Source organism: Callospermophilus lateralis, chromosome 5 (genome assembly GCF_048772815.1).
Source record: "Callospermophilus lateralis isolate mCalLat2 chromosome 5, mCalLat2.hap1, whole genome shotgun sequence".
Classification (NCBI taxonomy): domain Eukaryota; kingdom Metazoa; phylum Chordata; class Mammalia; order Rodentia; family Sciuridae; genus Callospermophilus; species Callospermophilus lateralis.
Window position 1 is genome coordinate 114,401,181 of NC_135309.1, and position 15,520 is coordinate 114,416,700.

General features: G+C 34.3%; 1 protein-coding gene across 6 annotated transcripts in view; it reads right to left on the reverse strand.

Moving 5' to 3' along the window:
* Srek1 (splicing regulatory glutamic acid and lysine rich protein 1) overlaps nucleotides 1-15,187 on the reverse strand; it is a 35,813-nt gene extending 20,626 nt beyond the window's left edge. For 2 of the 6 annotated variants that reach the window (XM_076857193.2, XM_076857192.2), the window contains exons 1-3: nucleotides 14,965-15,187; nucleotides 7,026-7,159; nucleotides 1,420-1,535 (exon numbers count right to left, since the gene is read on the reverse strand). In XM_076857193.2, coding sequence (XP_076713308.1) covers nucleotides 1,420-1,535; nucleotides 7,026-7,159; nucleotides 14,965-15,125 — 411 coding nt within the window. In that variant the 5' untranslated portion in view covers nucleotides 15,126-15,187. Of the gene's footprint in view, nucleotides 1-1,419; nucleotides 5,317-7,025; nucleotides 7,160-14,964 lie in introns of those variants that run through there. The other 4 variants (XM_076857194.2, XM_076857197.2, XM_076857196.2 and 1 more) reach the window with 4 other exon arrangements.
* Nucleotides 15,188-15,520: the final 333 nt, after the last annotated feature.

The window sequence follows — 15,520 nt, forward strand, 5'->3', positions numbered from 1 at the left end:
GCTGAAATATAACCAATTTCTTAACTATCTGGGAATTTTAACTACCTTTAAACTTAATACTAAAAATGAATAGTTGGTTCTCAATAGTCAAAGTAGTTATACCCTATAAAGTTTCTATAAATAATGAATTATTACTGGATTACTGAACCATGTTCCTAAGGAAAATAAAAGATTAAGTTCCTAGGAGCCTCTGACCATAACACACTCATCATCACTAATAAATATATAATTTTGTTTTATGTTTGTTTGAAGGCACCTGAGTTAATGTGTTGATTCATTAAGACTGAACTTATGGGGCTGGGGATGTAGCTCAGTGGTAGAGTGCTTGTCTCACACATATGAGGCACTGGATTCAATCCTCAGCACCACAAGTAAATAGATATTGTGTCCGTAAAAATATATATTTTTTAAGAGAGAGAGAGAGAGAGGGAAAGAGAGACTAAACTCATGATTAGCAACTCAACAAATCAGAAACTTATCTAACACACATTTTCTTCATAAGGTACATCACAATTTACCTAAGCATTTACTATTTAGGACTTGGCTTGGGGACCTATCTAAATAGCAAAATCAACAACAAAAGGCACACAAAATTTTAAAAAGTGGCACTGAAAGATTGCAAAAGTATGCTTGTTTATAGCATGAGTGCCAAAACAAAAAGGCAGTGTCACCTTGCTTGACATAATCTGGGAATATGTACATCAGGCAACTCATATTTCTCATCACCTTGTATATCTGAAAATGACCACAAAAGCACTGCAAATATGATTTTGAGGTTTCAAAAAAACTACTTAGTAAGTGAATTCACAAATAATAAGGATTAACTGTGTGCTGGTCATTAAAAAACACTGTGTAAGTTCCTAATCATCAACAATTATCACAGCATCGCATTTTGCTGAGTTATTAACTTAATTCTCATACCAACCTTAAGAGGTAGGCATTACTATTATGTCAATTTCACAGGTCTTAAACTTGGAGAAATTAATTTGCCAAAAATTTCTAGGCTACCAAGTGTTTTGTAAAGACAGGGTCCCAATATGGATAACCTCAAATTGAAACAGAAAAATTTACCTAAGCAAAAATCTAAAATAGTAAGTTCTTACTTATCCTATGGTTAAAGCAAAACCAAAAACATTTTGTTCTTGGGGGGGTAAGGGGCAGTAGTAATAGGGATTAAAACCAAGGGTGCTCTAGCTCTACCATTGCCCCACCTCGCCAGTCCATTTTGAATTTCATTTTGAAACAGAATTTCACTAATTACTAAGGCTGGCCTCAAACTTGTGACATACTCCTGGCTTCACATTCCTCAGTGGCTAGGAATACAAATAATTGTCTAATCTCTTTATCCAACAGATTATACAGTTCAATATTCACTCCTTTCGTAAGAAGGTACTTACTTATGCATAGTACAATACTTACAGTAGTCAAGGGATTAGGAGTTGGTATGGGAAGCAATCCTGCACCAGGCATCAGACTTGTCATAGTTGGAGCAGGAGCCAATAAAGAGAGTGCTTTCGATTCCTCTGGGATTTTACCTGCAGAGGCAAGTTCCAAACATTACCGAGAGCAGAAACACCACACCAACTTTACACTATGATTTTACAATTACCCTTGCACTTAAAAAATAATAATAATAAATGAATCTATCTATCAGATCTGTATAAAGAAATAAATAAGAACTTAAGTCTTTCCTTTTATCCTGGCTCTACTAGGAAAAATAAAAGTGAGCAAAACTTCAAAGACTAACAATCTCATTAATGGAATATTATTTTAAAAATTGAATAATGTAGACAATTATTTAACACTTTGAGCTATGGGTCACCTGTACTGGAAACTTAATGTTCATGAACCAAACGATATCAAGCATGGACGCTTTCCCAGGACGGTGTTTTCGCGGTGATCGAAAGTTGTGTTACACATGACAACCGTTCGTGTTGGCTGCATCACTAATAGCACACAGAACATCAGATACAGAAAAGAAGAACATTTTTTAAAGTTTAATCCCCAGAAATGGCAAATAACCAAATTAGTCAAAAAAAAGAAAAAGAAAAAACAAATATGTGCGAATTGAAATTTGTTCCTTAATGAGTGCCCCTATTCTGTTACTGAAACTATCTTCTTGTGATGCAAACAATTGTGATAACCCTCCAACAGATTCAAGTTCAAATAAACAGAAGAAAACATAAACCTACTTCATGTAATCAGCTTCAATTTAAAAGGAAGCCTATACCCATTCTGTTAATAAGGCATCTCAACAACAATGATGAATGATGCCTAAAAAGAATCCAGTTTCAAAGAATATGCCTTGGAAAAAATAATAATAATCACTAAAACTTTGTGAGAATTAATGACAAAAAAATTTTTTCCCTAGTCTCAGGAAACTTCTTAAAATGTAACTTTTAGAACAAATTTACATATATACTTATCTGAAGAGAAATGATTAATGCTTAAATGTCTTGCTTATAAACATTTTAAATGGTTAATAACAATAGTAACACTAAAATAATCTTAAAAACTAAAAAAATGCCTACAACCTAAAAGAATGAAAAAAATTAAAGTACATCATTTGCCATGTAACTGCTGATTTTAATCAAATAATTTTTATTAAGATTGCAACTTTCACACATTTTTATCTTAGCAAAAAAAAAAATTCTGTAAAAGTTGACTAAGTGTAGATACATTTAGAACTAGTCATACTGTAGTTGGCTAAGCATTTCTGTTAAGAACTTATCAAAAATGTTTTGAAATAATGTACAAAATCATACTAAGCTGAAATATAATATTATGTAGTAAATTTTTCTGGTTTCAGTGGTAAAAATTCTATTTATAACAACCATGTATAGAGATCAATCTCTGAACGTTATTTTCTGAATATATCTCTAAACATGGATGGAATTCAAGATGAAACTTAAAACTTGCTTTAAATATTAATTATGTCTTATCTACAGGAAGAACAGAATAAAAGGTACATTGTAGTAGCTTTAAGAACTCTGCAGCATCTAAATTTATATTACTTTGCCTAATTTCAAAAAGTTACTTTTATTATTTCAATGTAAATTCTGACAGAATAGATTGTTTAACATACATAAGATAAACAAAAGGTAGGTCTTACTGAAGACATTATATAACAACCTATTTTTGTATGTGTTAGTTACTAAATACTTATTAACACAAGTATTTTTGTACACCCACATTGATACTATACTATTTACACTGATATCACACTCACTTTATCTGTTACGTAGACTTTTTAAAAAAAAGGTTTATAAAATCTGAATCTCCTTAATAAAACTGGGGTCCTGAGGTGAAACTCTATGCTTCAGTACCCTAAAATTTATACACCTAAAAAAAAAAAAAAAAAGATGATTTCCAAGTTTAATATTACTTGTCAATTAATAAGCCAAACTATCCATAAAAACAGTGTAGAAAAATTATACAAACAAAAAGGGGATTCAATGGACCAAAAGTTGATCACTTAGTATTAGAAAGTCTCTTTTGGCTTCAATACCAGTAGTCTGTCAGACTATCATTGCCTTTCTTGAGAGTAATCTAGACCTCTAAGCTCAATTATACCTGTCTTATTCTATTAAAGGTATTTTAAGAAAAGTTCCATTGCTCAATTTCCAAAATAAAATCCTATCAAATTTATCCTTTAAATAATATCAGAGTATATAAAAGTATTTAAACAATCAGATTTAGCATTTTCCCCAAACTATATTCCTTAGTAATGGAGAGAAAAATAGTATCTCTCATATTACTTGAGTCCTAACCTCAGAAGTCATTTAGAAACTGGTAACCTCTGAAGAATTTTCAACAAAAAATTCAAGCAAACAGAAAAACACGCACACAAATAAATAATCAATATTTTCTCAAATATCCTTTCCCCACATAGGCAACAGTCTTCATAAGACAAGGAAATAAATTGTATAATGAACATCATAAAATGAAAGACCTTCCCCATACCAATGCACTGTAAGAAATTTGCTTATATTCCTTGATGATTTTGTATGCCTAGAATTCTAGGGGGATGGATGAAAATTAAAAGCCATCCATTCATTTTTATGAGATAAAGTCTTGGAGTGGGGAGGGAAACTACAAAAATGTTACACTAAGATAAGGAAGTGTTCCTAAGATCCTTATAAGTGTTTTAATGTTAAGTATAAAATGTACCTGATCAATCTATAAACACCAATTAAGACTCACACTAGCTTCTCAACACTATATTTTAATTTACTGCATGAAAAATTTATTCTGTCTTAAGGTTGAGCTGTGTTAATTATCTCCCAATATAATTTGCAACACGTTATGAACCTTAATGGAATACCATTTACAAAGAACTGGAAAACCAGCTCACAAGTTAAAGTGAGAGAGATTTAACAAAACAAAAACAAAAACAAAAACAAAAAAAAAGGGACAAAATAAAGAAAAAGAAATGAAATTAAAGTAAAACAATAAAAAACAGAGACAGGGCGTCCATCTTCTGCGGTTCAGACTCCGATCTCATTTCCCCAATGAAGGTTTCACTTGACGGCAGGTTTAGTGGCATGGCAAACAATGCCTAACTCAGGCAAGTGTAACAGGTCTGCCTTGGCCAGTCTAGTCATCTAATAATGCACAAATATCACATAGAGAAAACATACAAAACCAAATTAATAGTCAAAATCCATCTACCAGAAAATGTGGACATAAAGTTATGACTGATGATTAGGCTGACACCTTTGTTAATGTTTGACCTTATCTTTCGTAAGTGTTAACATTTATAAAAAGAAATCTGAAATGCACGCAACAACAAAAAGAGATCATATTTAGACAAGTATAATGAAAGTATATTTTATTTTGAAATGGCATGTTTTATTAACAATAGTTAATGCTTAGTAAGTATGTACCTGTTACACATCAAACATTACTTTTACAGATTAGGATTTCTCAAGTCACTATCTGAACTAAAAAAACAGAAAACTAAAAAACTTTTTAAAAAAATTTTTCTATGATTCCTCTCATTTACATCATGACTATTTCTAGGACATCAAGGAAAGAATGCACTCGGTGATGTGCAGAGCAGACTGCTCGCCACACCACAGCACATCTAATCTTAATAAAACTTCCTCCACTGTAATGCTTTCCTTGGGTTTATTTCAAATCCATTATGCTATCTTTTTTAGTACAATAATGCATTATTTCTTTCCTGGAAGTGCATGATCAGACTTTTAGCAGCTCAGTATGAAATTCTTCAGGTTCCATAAATTCATCTCTGTTGTATTTAATATAACTAATGAAAAATGGTATCTAAAGGTTTTTCTAATATGGTCTGAAATATTTACTTATATACAACTAAATTACTATGAAAGTATGCTTAAATTTACATGTGTGAAATAGCAAAGCTTTGTCTCTAAATGGTAATATTAAAAATACTTAGAAATTATTTAAAAAACTGTGCATTTATTCATCTCTATGAAGTAAAACAAACAGTAAAAGGGATATCTACATGCCCATAACCTTGACCATTTACGACAAGTCAGGGCTTATCTGATACATGAAACATTCTATGGAAATATAGCCAAGTTCCAACAAAGCAACACTGCTAAAAAATTCTATCCAATTCAATGGGATCTGACATAATAAAAGACCCTGTGCTGTTGATGGTTTAATTTTCTGATATTATATTCCAGTTTAGTAAACTTTCTACTTGATTTTTCTTTTAATGAGGTTTCTTGGTATGAAATTTCAATATAAACTATATAGTATTAAACCATTAATCGGCTTCATTCCTAATTCATTTTCCAATTTGGGGCTCACTGTACTTCTACAGAACTCCAGATAAAGACATATATAAATAGATAATTAACTTTAATCAATTTTTATTCCTTTACACCCAAACATGATGAAGACCCTTTCAAATTTATCTGAAAAAAAGCCAGAATGTCCTATTCTGGGACTTCAAAAATACCAGCCTGGTACTCACTGTATTTGACTAAAATGTTTTTGACTTTCCAGAACAGACATTCTGAGAAATAAGAATAAAACCCTGAAAATGCAGCAAACTGCTTATATACATTAAATTGTTTTAATATTAACCTGGTTACTATAAGAGGTGTTAAAATTACACATGAAAGCCCATTAAATTGTTTCTTGGAAACTTTAACGTTGTAAAATATGTTATCATCATCCACCAGGAATTATCTACTTGTAAGGGCATTTAAATTTATAATAACCCAATTCTAAAATCCATGTACACATGCCATAGTGCTCAAGTTAATTATACACCAAAATTCAACGTAGTCTATTATATATGAATGGTTCTGTAAAAAAGTAAGTTACTAAAAAATATTAGTAATAATTAGCTTTTAAAGCAGTCATAAAAATTTAACAAATACATGTAAGACCCTTGGGTCCTATTCCTATTATTTCCTTGACGGATGCTTTGAAAAATTGCTTACCATGATTTTTTCTTCAATTACCCTCCAAAAAGAACCAATTTAAATAAATAAATTCCAGTTGCATAGCAACAATATATACTGAAGATGAAACAATCATCTCACGGTAAAAATAAAGTTATCTTAAAAGAATACTTGAAGATACTAATTAAGAATATTTTTCCTATAAAGATCACTTAACCTCAATTGTGCAAAATGTATACATTTCTTATTTGTAATATTATTAGTACTGTATACACAGGTAGATGTTCACTTTGTACATTTAAAGTCCAAAAAATTTCCCAAACCCATTTCTATTTTTTAAATATAAAAAGCTCTCTTCACAATCTGTAAATTTCCTAAAGAAAACTAAAGCAAACAAGAACCCAAATACTTTATGCAGTTGTAAAATCTTAAACATACATGTGTAATAAATTAACCGCTTTAATTTACCATTAGGTAAAAATTCTTTTCTTCTCCAAATTTCATTATTGCTTTCTCACACACACACACACATCAGAGTACTGTCTGCTTGCTAATTTGTAGGAAGCCAAAAGGCTACAGAAACAGAACAGAAATTAAAATAATAGAAAAAAAATGTGAGATACTAACCTTCTGCACAAGGAACTACTATCAGAGCTCTGTCAATAAAAACCGTGTTAGTTAGATGCTGGGCCACACCAACACTTGATGGGTCACGAAACTTAACATAACATACTTTGGAGGAAAAAGCAAGAGGAGCGTTGCTGCAAGATAAAAACAAAAACAATTGGACTAATAAATATTTGCTTGGTTTTGTCATTTTCACTTAAAATCTTTCTTACATGTTTTCGTACTCTTACCTAATCAAGACTTGGGAAATTTTTGTTGCAAGTGATCATTAAAACACTAAATGGTGGTATGTCTCACCAGAAAGAGACAATCTAGGCAGACCTATAGCCTTATATATAAAACTTAAAACTCAATCAGTCCTGAATCTCAGTGAAATGTAAAATCAACTGATGCAATCCAAAAATGTTCAACCACTGTGTCATCCTAAATAGGCAAAAATCCCTTTATGAATGCTCCACTTCTTAAAAATTCAAATTTTCTAACCATCCCAACCCTTTTTAAATGTGATTCCCCAGCATTTACATCACTAAAAACATGGTTGGGGTATATAGCTCAGTGGTAGAGAACTTGCCAACTGCAAGTCCCTGGGTTCATCCTCAACACAAAAAGAAAAAGTCATTAAAACTTGATGGTAGTCTTAGAAACAACCAGGTAATATGAAATTAAATTAAGGTTTTTATGTATATACCAGCTAGTTTCAGGATAGGTGGCAATGTGATTTTCTAGACCTCCCCCCAAAAAAATTATAAACAAAATTTTACACATTTTGCTGTTATAGTAAATAGCGTAGCCTCTAATCCACTGATTCAATTCCATCTAGGGCAGACCTATAGTAAAAAGGAACCAGACACAGCACAAATAAAAGGAATTTTTCCATATATGAATCTATCTTGTTAGATTCTAAAAGTTACTACCCTCGTGGACATTTTGTCAACATATCCATATATAAATACACACTCATTTGAAAGCTTTTTACACTAAAAGGAAAAGATATCATGTGAAAAACATCATTTATAACTGGAATAATAACAGTAATTTACTGTGGGTTACTAAACAGTTCTAATAAGTTAGCCACATCTCTGAACTAGAAAATATCAAAGTCAAGATTTAAAGTCTAATCATGTAAATCCAAATCTCATGAAATCTTAATCATTCAACCAATCAAGAATTTTAAAATTCTGGGGATCTAAAGGTATAGCTCAGTGGTAGAGTCAGAACATACCCAGCATGCACAAGGCCCTGGTTTCAATCCCCAGTATACATCTCCCCACAAAAACACCCCATCATTTTCAGTTACTATTTAGTCATTCCACAAACACTAGTCATTTTAAAGTTCAAAAATTTTCTCTAATCCCTCACAAAAAGCAACAAATCCATCTTTAAACAATGTAGAATAACCACATTAATAATGGTTAAATTTACATACATGCTATTAAGCCAAACAGATAAAATGTATTTGCATTTAAAACTATATTTATCATTAACATACTGCTAAGGCTAATTTAGTTTAAAAAAAAAAAAAAAAACTACCTCTTTTCTAATCAACTCAATTTATTTACTCTGCCTAAGATCATCCAAATCCAGGATTCATACCAATCCTCACCAAAAATCCCCCTTTACCCACTATCTTAGTCAAAGTATTTCATATATTGCCTTAGAGGTAAATATGTTCATATTCATGCTTACCCACCATGTTTATGTTACCAAATCTCCAATTTAAGCTTCTTCTGGGCTCTAGACACTCAGATCCAAGGGCTGACAATACATTTTCATCCATCCCTAAATCACTAAATCCAAATACATTACCCATTCTCTTTTTCTTACAAAGCCTGCCCTTTGTCTGTATTTCATCTCAATTAACAATGTCTTCACATTTCTTCCCAAGTCTGTAATTTGGAAGTCAGAGTTATTAGTGCTATTTACCAAATATTTCCAAAGCTCCCTCTGAGTACGTGGTAAATTCCATTTCTCTATTCCTTGAACAAAGGTGTGGCCCTGTAACTTGTTTTGGTCAATTAAACATGAGCAGAACTAATGTGTCTAACTTGTAAAAGTTTTAAAGGAGCCAACCACTGGTTGGCTCTTTTTCTCTGACACAGTGACTAGTTATGTTCAAGAGATGGATGGAGGGTGGATTCATCAGCTTCATCCCACAATGCCCCCAATGAGTACAATTTCAACCCCACCAATTTAGCATAAGAAATAATTTGAGATTTGGTTTGTTTCTAAAACCCTGCCTATCCTGACTGACAAATTGCCCTTGATCTTTTCATCTTCTCATCCAATAAATTCTGCTGAGTCTACCTCCCAACTATTGTCACATTAATTCTTTCATAATTCTCATTACCAAGCCTTAATTCAGCACTTGTCACCTAAATTACTATAATGGTTCCTAACCAACCACACTGCATCCAATTTCAATCCCTTATTGCTGTTTTTCCACAAAAACAGACCCTTCTATACCCTAAATTGCATTGTGTCACTCCACAGATTACATTTCCTCAAAGGCACCCTTCTGTTCTCACTTCATCATCTAAGTATATCCAAAACTCCAGGCACAGAAATACCTGTGGTTCTAAGAAAACATCCTAAACATCTGGGTCTTTGTACCTGCTGTTCCATCAAGCTATAATGTCCCAACTTGGCTCAAGTGTCATGTCTTCTGGTAAGTCATCTTAAAATACCTCCTGTCTGTACTATCAATGCAGCTTCAGTACAGACACCATCACAATTTCCTTATTTGAAAACCCTTAGAAGAGTCTATTGGCTTATCTAGCCACAACTGATCAAAACCATCACAAAAGCCCATTTCACTTGCTGACCAACAACCTATAATTTGGGTAGTCAGGCTTGACTAAATGAACTTGAAACACTTACATCTTTCTGTTAGGCTGAAAAGTGACAGCCAGATGATGAAGGAATACAGAATAGATCTGCAAAGAAACTGAGTAGATATACAGAAACATACCTGTCAATAAAGCCTCTTCAGAGAAAGAGGCAATCACCTTGATTGTTTAACTACCTTTCTGGTTCCCAGGCCCTTTTCTCAAGAGGCCTCTCTGTTTTATAGTCACTATCAACTCTCTGTTCTTAAGGTAGATTGTTGGGTAACACTGTTTCTGTCCTTTGCAACCAAAAAATACAATCTATGATTACAATGACCTACTAAAAATACCCTAGCAATTGCAACAGGAATACTCTTTTAGTCCTGAAATCTTCACAAATCTGACAAATCATCACTTTAATTTCATTACCTAAACTGAAAGACCTTTTATGAAAGAATGAAAACCAAATTACCATCATTGAAAATTAAAGGGGCTGGGGTTATGGCTCAGTGGTAGAGCACTCGCCTGGCACGTGTGGGGCACTGGGTTTGATCCTCAGCACCACATAAAAATAAAAAATAAAGGCATTGTGTCCAAAAATGAAATATTAAAAACAAAAAAGAAAATTAAAAACACACTGCCAACTACCCCTAGTTGAAACCCACTTCATTTTAAATATCCAAAGAAACAGGAAATCTGAGACTGATTTGCACAACTCCTACATGTGAAGACATGACACCAAGATCTGAGAAACCTAGGAACTGATTAAAAATATTTTGTCTATTTTGTTCTAAAAACCATTATTAAGCATGAAAGTGAGGTATGGCTGCGTTGCAGCTTTAAGCATTTTCTTAATCTTCACCTCCAGCTACCTCTTTGAAATACAGTAAAGCCCAACTTACATTGTTTTGTAAAAATGTAAATACCTAAGATCTTCAAGAGAGGCAGTAACAATTTATTTTAAATATAATACTAATATATGATAGTGGCAAGCCTCCATAGAGATGACAAATCTCATCAAGCAAATGTGTATGTATTTATAAATCAGCATGTTTCCAAACATTGTATTTAGATCTTTCTCTCTAATGTATCTAAAACCAATAAATTCACTTTTTCTTTTTTCTGTGCTGGACAATCAAGCCCAGGGCCTCATAACGTGCTACACAAGCACCCTACCATTGAGCCACATCTCCAGTCCCTAGATTTACTTAAACAGGATTGTCATTTTTAATTCTGACAGTTTTAATTATAAAAGCAGGTTACAGAATTCAACCAGTCTAAACTTTAATAAGACTCCAAGGGAAGTAGCAATACCCAAAATTAGTAGAGCTCGATTTGAACATTAGTTTTCTCTTCTTTCATTCAACATGATGATGGCACATTTTCAAAAGCCAAGATTGTATATATCCTACATTTTACATCAACGTACACTGGACATAAGTATCATCCTCTAGAGAAAATATAGAAAAGAATATAATAAACACGGGCAAAATCGAGTTTTATGTATGGAAATATTAACTGATGCATCATTTTATCATAGGGCTTCTCCACAGGGCTCCAATGATACTTTAGACAACACAATTTCTCCTTATAGAAGGCTTTCTTGTGAACTACTAACACTGCCAGTAAGACCACTAATAATCACTGCTGACAATCAAAAACACCACTAAATGATGCAGCTAAAATATACCAATATATTTCATGATAGAATTTCCAAACACATTTTAGTCTTTAAAAATTACTATAAACAAAGTATGGGGATATGAAAAATGCTATTACAGCTGAAGTGAAAAAAGTTTATAGAACTGTATCAATCCTTTGATAATACATTATAATAAACACATATTAAAAAACTGGAGGGTAATATATGCAAATGGAGGGTTTGTGATGGATGGTAGGATCACAGGTATTGTTTCTTTTTCTATATTTTCAACAAAATAGTTATACTGATAATATTAATTTTTTAACTAAATAAGCTTAAATAAGTAGTTGATAGATTTTACCTTTCATTCTTGGAACTTTCGAAGACCAGAGAAGTGAAGGAAACCAGCAAGCAAAAAAAACAACACAGGTAAAATCTCCAGTGTCAGAAATCAGGACAGGATTACCCTTTGGGGGTTAATCACTTGAAGAAGGGCACAGGGGACCTGCTAGGGGCTTACACTCCTGATTGTATGCTAGTTACCTGGGCATGTTTACTCTGTGACACTTCATCAAGCTGTACAATCACAATCTGTTCATTTTTCTATTTTTCTGTCTGCACATTACACCTCAATAAAAAGTTTGCAGAAAAAACAAAAATGCCTTACGTGTATAAATAGTTTTAATAAGCTATGAGATTCACTTACTGTGCAAAAATTAAAGTAGTAACTGGATATTTAACCACCTGACAGCACACAAAAAATGACAAGTTACAAATAAAAGTAATATTTATAATAAACACTTATAAAAATTTCATTATTTAAACATTTAAATGAAATTGAATCACTGGCTTATGCCAAAAGAACTAAATTTTAAAATCCAAGTTTTCATTTTAGCAACTAAAACCATGTTTTATGTGTATGTATGGTGCTGTGGACTGAAACAACAACTACACACATAATACACAAGTAATCTACCACTGAGCTACGTCCCCAGTCCCATGAAATTTTAGTAAAAAAAAATTTTCACATACAACACAAAACCAAATTTATTTCCAATTTCAAAACAAACAAATGTCTACTCAGGTTCCAAAGATAAAATTTTAAAAATACTGTTTTTAGGATGGTCCAAAACAATTCTGTATCTTCAATACAACTACTACTGTTGCACTTTTTTCCAGTCCAGGACAATTTGAAAAACATCTTTAATATAAAAACTAGGTAATAACTTCATGATGAAACAGAAAACCTGTTAATAAAGCGTGTCTCTACTATAACAAAATAAGAATGAGAAGAATAAGGGATCTCATATTGCACTTACAGAAAAACTAAGAAATCACTTAATTTAGATGTATTTTCTTGGCGTGAGTGGTTTATGTTCCTGGGATTGAACCTGGGGTACTCTACCACTAACTACATCTCCAGTACTTTTTATTTTTATTTGTTTATTAACTTATTTTGAGACAGAGTCTTACTAATTTTCCCAGGATGGCTGAGAACTTGGGATATTTAACCACCTGACAGCACCAAAAAAAAAGACAAGTTACAAATAAAAATAATGCTTATATAAACACAAAAATTTCATTATTTAAAAAATTAAAATGAAATTGAATCACTAGCTTATGCCAAAAGAACTAAATTTTAAAACCTGAGTTTTCAATAGGCCTGGCTTATGTGTATTATATTTATGATACAATTTTACCAATAGTTTGTGACATACTAACTCTATTGTAAAGCAACATCTTGACTTTTAAACTCCAAGTAATGACATTCATTTTTTTAAATGCCATTACTAGTACCAGATAATAACTGGAGTGTATTACCACTCTAACCCTGGATTCAATCATATAAATTGTATTAGGCTGGCCATGCTCTGTGATATATTTTCTCTACCTATGAGATACCACAAGGTTAACTCCCAGGGTTTCATGTTTAGACTATTTTAATGACTGACTCCAATTCTTCCAGGATACAGCACTCCTCCAAACACTTCTCAATTATGAAACACTGAGTGCTTAAGAGAAGGCTGAAAGCATCTGCAAAAGTTAAATCATATATTCAAAGCTATACTGCCATAGCTAATCAATCAAAATTCATGTTGTGTGCACATACACATTAGTCTAGTCAAAAATATATTACTTGAATGAAGAAACAACCTCTATAAAATCAGATTATGGCCTGTTCCACAAGACAGAATGGAAATATAACGAAGTGTTAATGTCATGAAGGATTTTTTAAAAGGTGAGGGAAGAGCAGCCTGTTCTAGTAACTAAGTGCCATAGCTGGTCTCTGATGATACACTAGATCAAAAAAGGAAGGGGGAAAAAGCACTATTAGAATGGAAAAAAATTTTAATAATCAACTGTAGCAAAAAATTAGTAAGTACACTTGAAAGGAACATGGGAGTTGACGGTATTATTTCAACTTTTCTGCATGCACGAAACATTTCAAAACAAAATGTATGCATCATTATGAAATAAGCCAAATTAAATGCAAATTCTTTAAAGGAAAGAAATCTTGGGCAATTACTTCCTCTTCCTTCAAAGGAGTCTGATGATATAAGGAACAAAAACCTGTGGTTCTTAATAAGATCTACCTCTAAAAAAAGAAGAAAAAATGTTCATGCATGCAAGAAGGTAAGGAGCCCGCAAACTCCGTACAACTTACAAGTTTTCCGATAGATAATATTGTAGAAGGGAAATTTACCCTTCAAATACACTACTTGGGAAGTGGCTGCGGCCTGTGAATGCGAGTCAAAATCCAGACTTTAAAAGTAAATATACAGTAGAGATAATCCTCCACCGATTTACACCTTTTTGAAAAGTCTGGGACAGTGTAACCATCCAGCAGGAAATTTTAATCTATAACCAAAAGATCGAACAGACACTATCTTTAATAACACGGCTGGGCTGAGTTAGATAAACCAAAACGATGCTAAGTTTCTGAGTTCGCCTTTGGTTAAAAAAGAAAAGAAAAGAAAAACAACCAGAATTTCGTCTTGTCATCAGCCACAGGCTTCTTAATCTGCACTAACAGCCTGGCACCAAGATCTAAAGAACTGGGCAGCTGCTCAGCGCAGGCTCCTCGATTTTCATAGTGCAAAAACGTTATCAGGCGTTTGCCATGAGGACTATTCCGGGCCCACCTGCGGCCATCTTAAATAGGGGAGAGAAAAAAAGGATGGGGCATTGAATTCAAAGACCAGGCAGATGACACAAGTTCCGGAGGCATGGGAAAGGAAACTACTGCAAATCCTTTGTAAGGGCTTGATACGGAGGCTAAGCCTCAAAACCTGACTAACAAGGACAGCAGCAACGCGGGGTAGCGGGGCCCGGTGCCCTAATCAAATATGGGCACCAAGGTAAGCCCAGGCGATCACGTGACGGCGCCGCGCGCCCGCGCTCTCCCCCACGCCTAGGTTCCCGAGGTCTCTATGGCGCCGCGCCCCTCCCCCAGCCGAGCTCCTGCACTTACTCCGGGGGGTAGAGCCGCAGCTCCTCGATTTCTCCTAGGAAGGAAAAAAGCGTCCGCATCTGCTCGCTAGTCACCGCCGACGATAGATTCGTCACCTGAATTACCGCCGTAGGGGTAAGGCCGAAGCCTAAGCCCAAACCGAAGCCTGCGCCGCTGTTCATCCCGATCCCGCTGCCGCTGCCTTCCCGCTCCCCAACGTCTACGACGCGTCAGCGACGGAGCCGGGAAAGCTGAGGACGCGCGGCCGCGAGCGCGCTCCCGCTGGTGAATTCACGACGCCGGGCAGGTCTAGCCGACCATTTCACAACTCCCCTGCTCCCGGGGCTGCGCGCGCCAGCCGGAAGCGTCGCCCCGGCAACCCGGCGGGTCTCCGGAGACTGCGCCCTCCGGCCCTTGGGGTCTCTTGCGCACTAGGTGCTGCTTTTCTCTCCGCCCGGATTTTGATTGGTGTTTGGGGGGCTTTTGTTTGCTTATTTTTTTCCCTAAAACTCGATCCAGTTCTGGTGCTCCTGTGGGCGTGCAAGACCCAGATGTTTCCAGTCTTTAGGTTGGACTG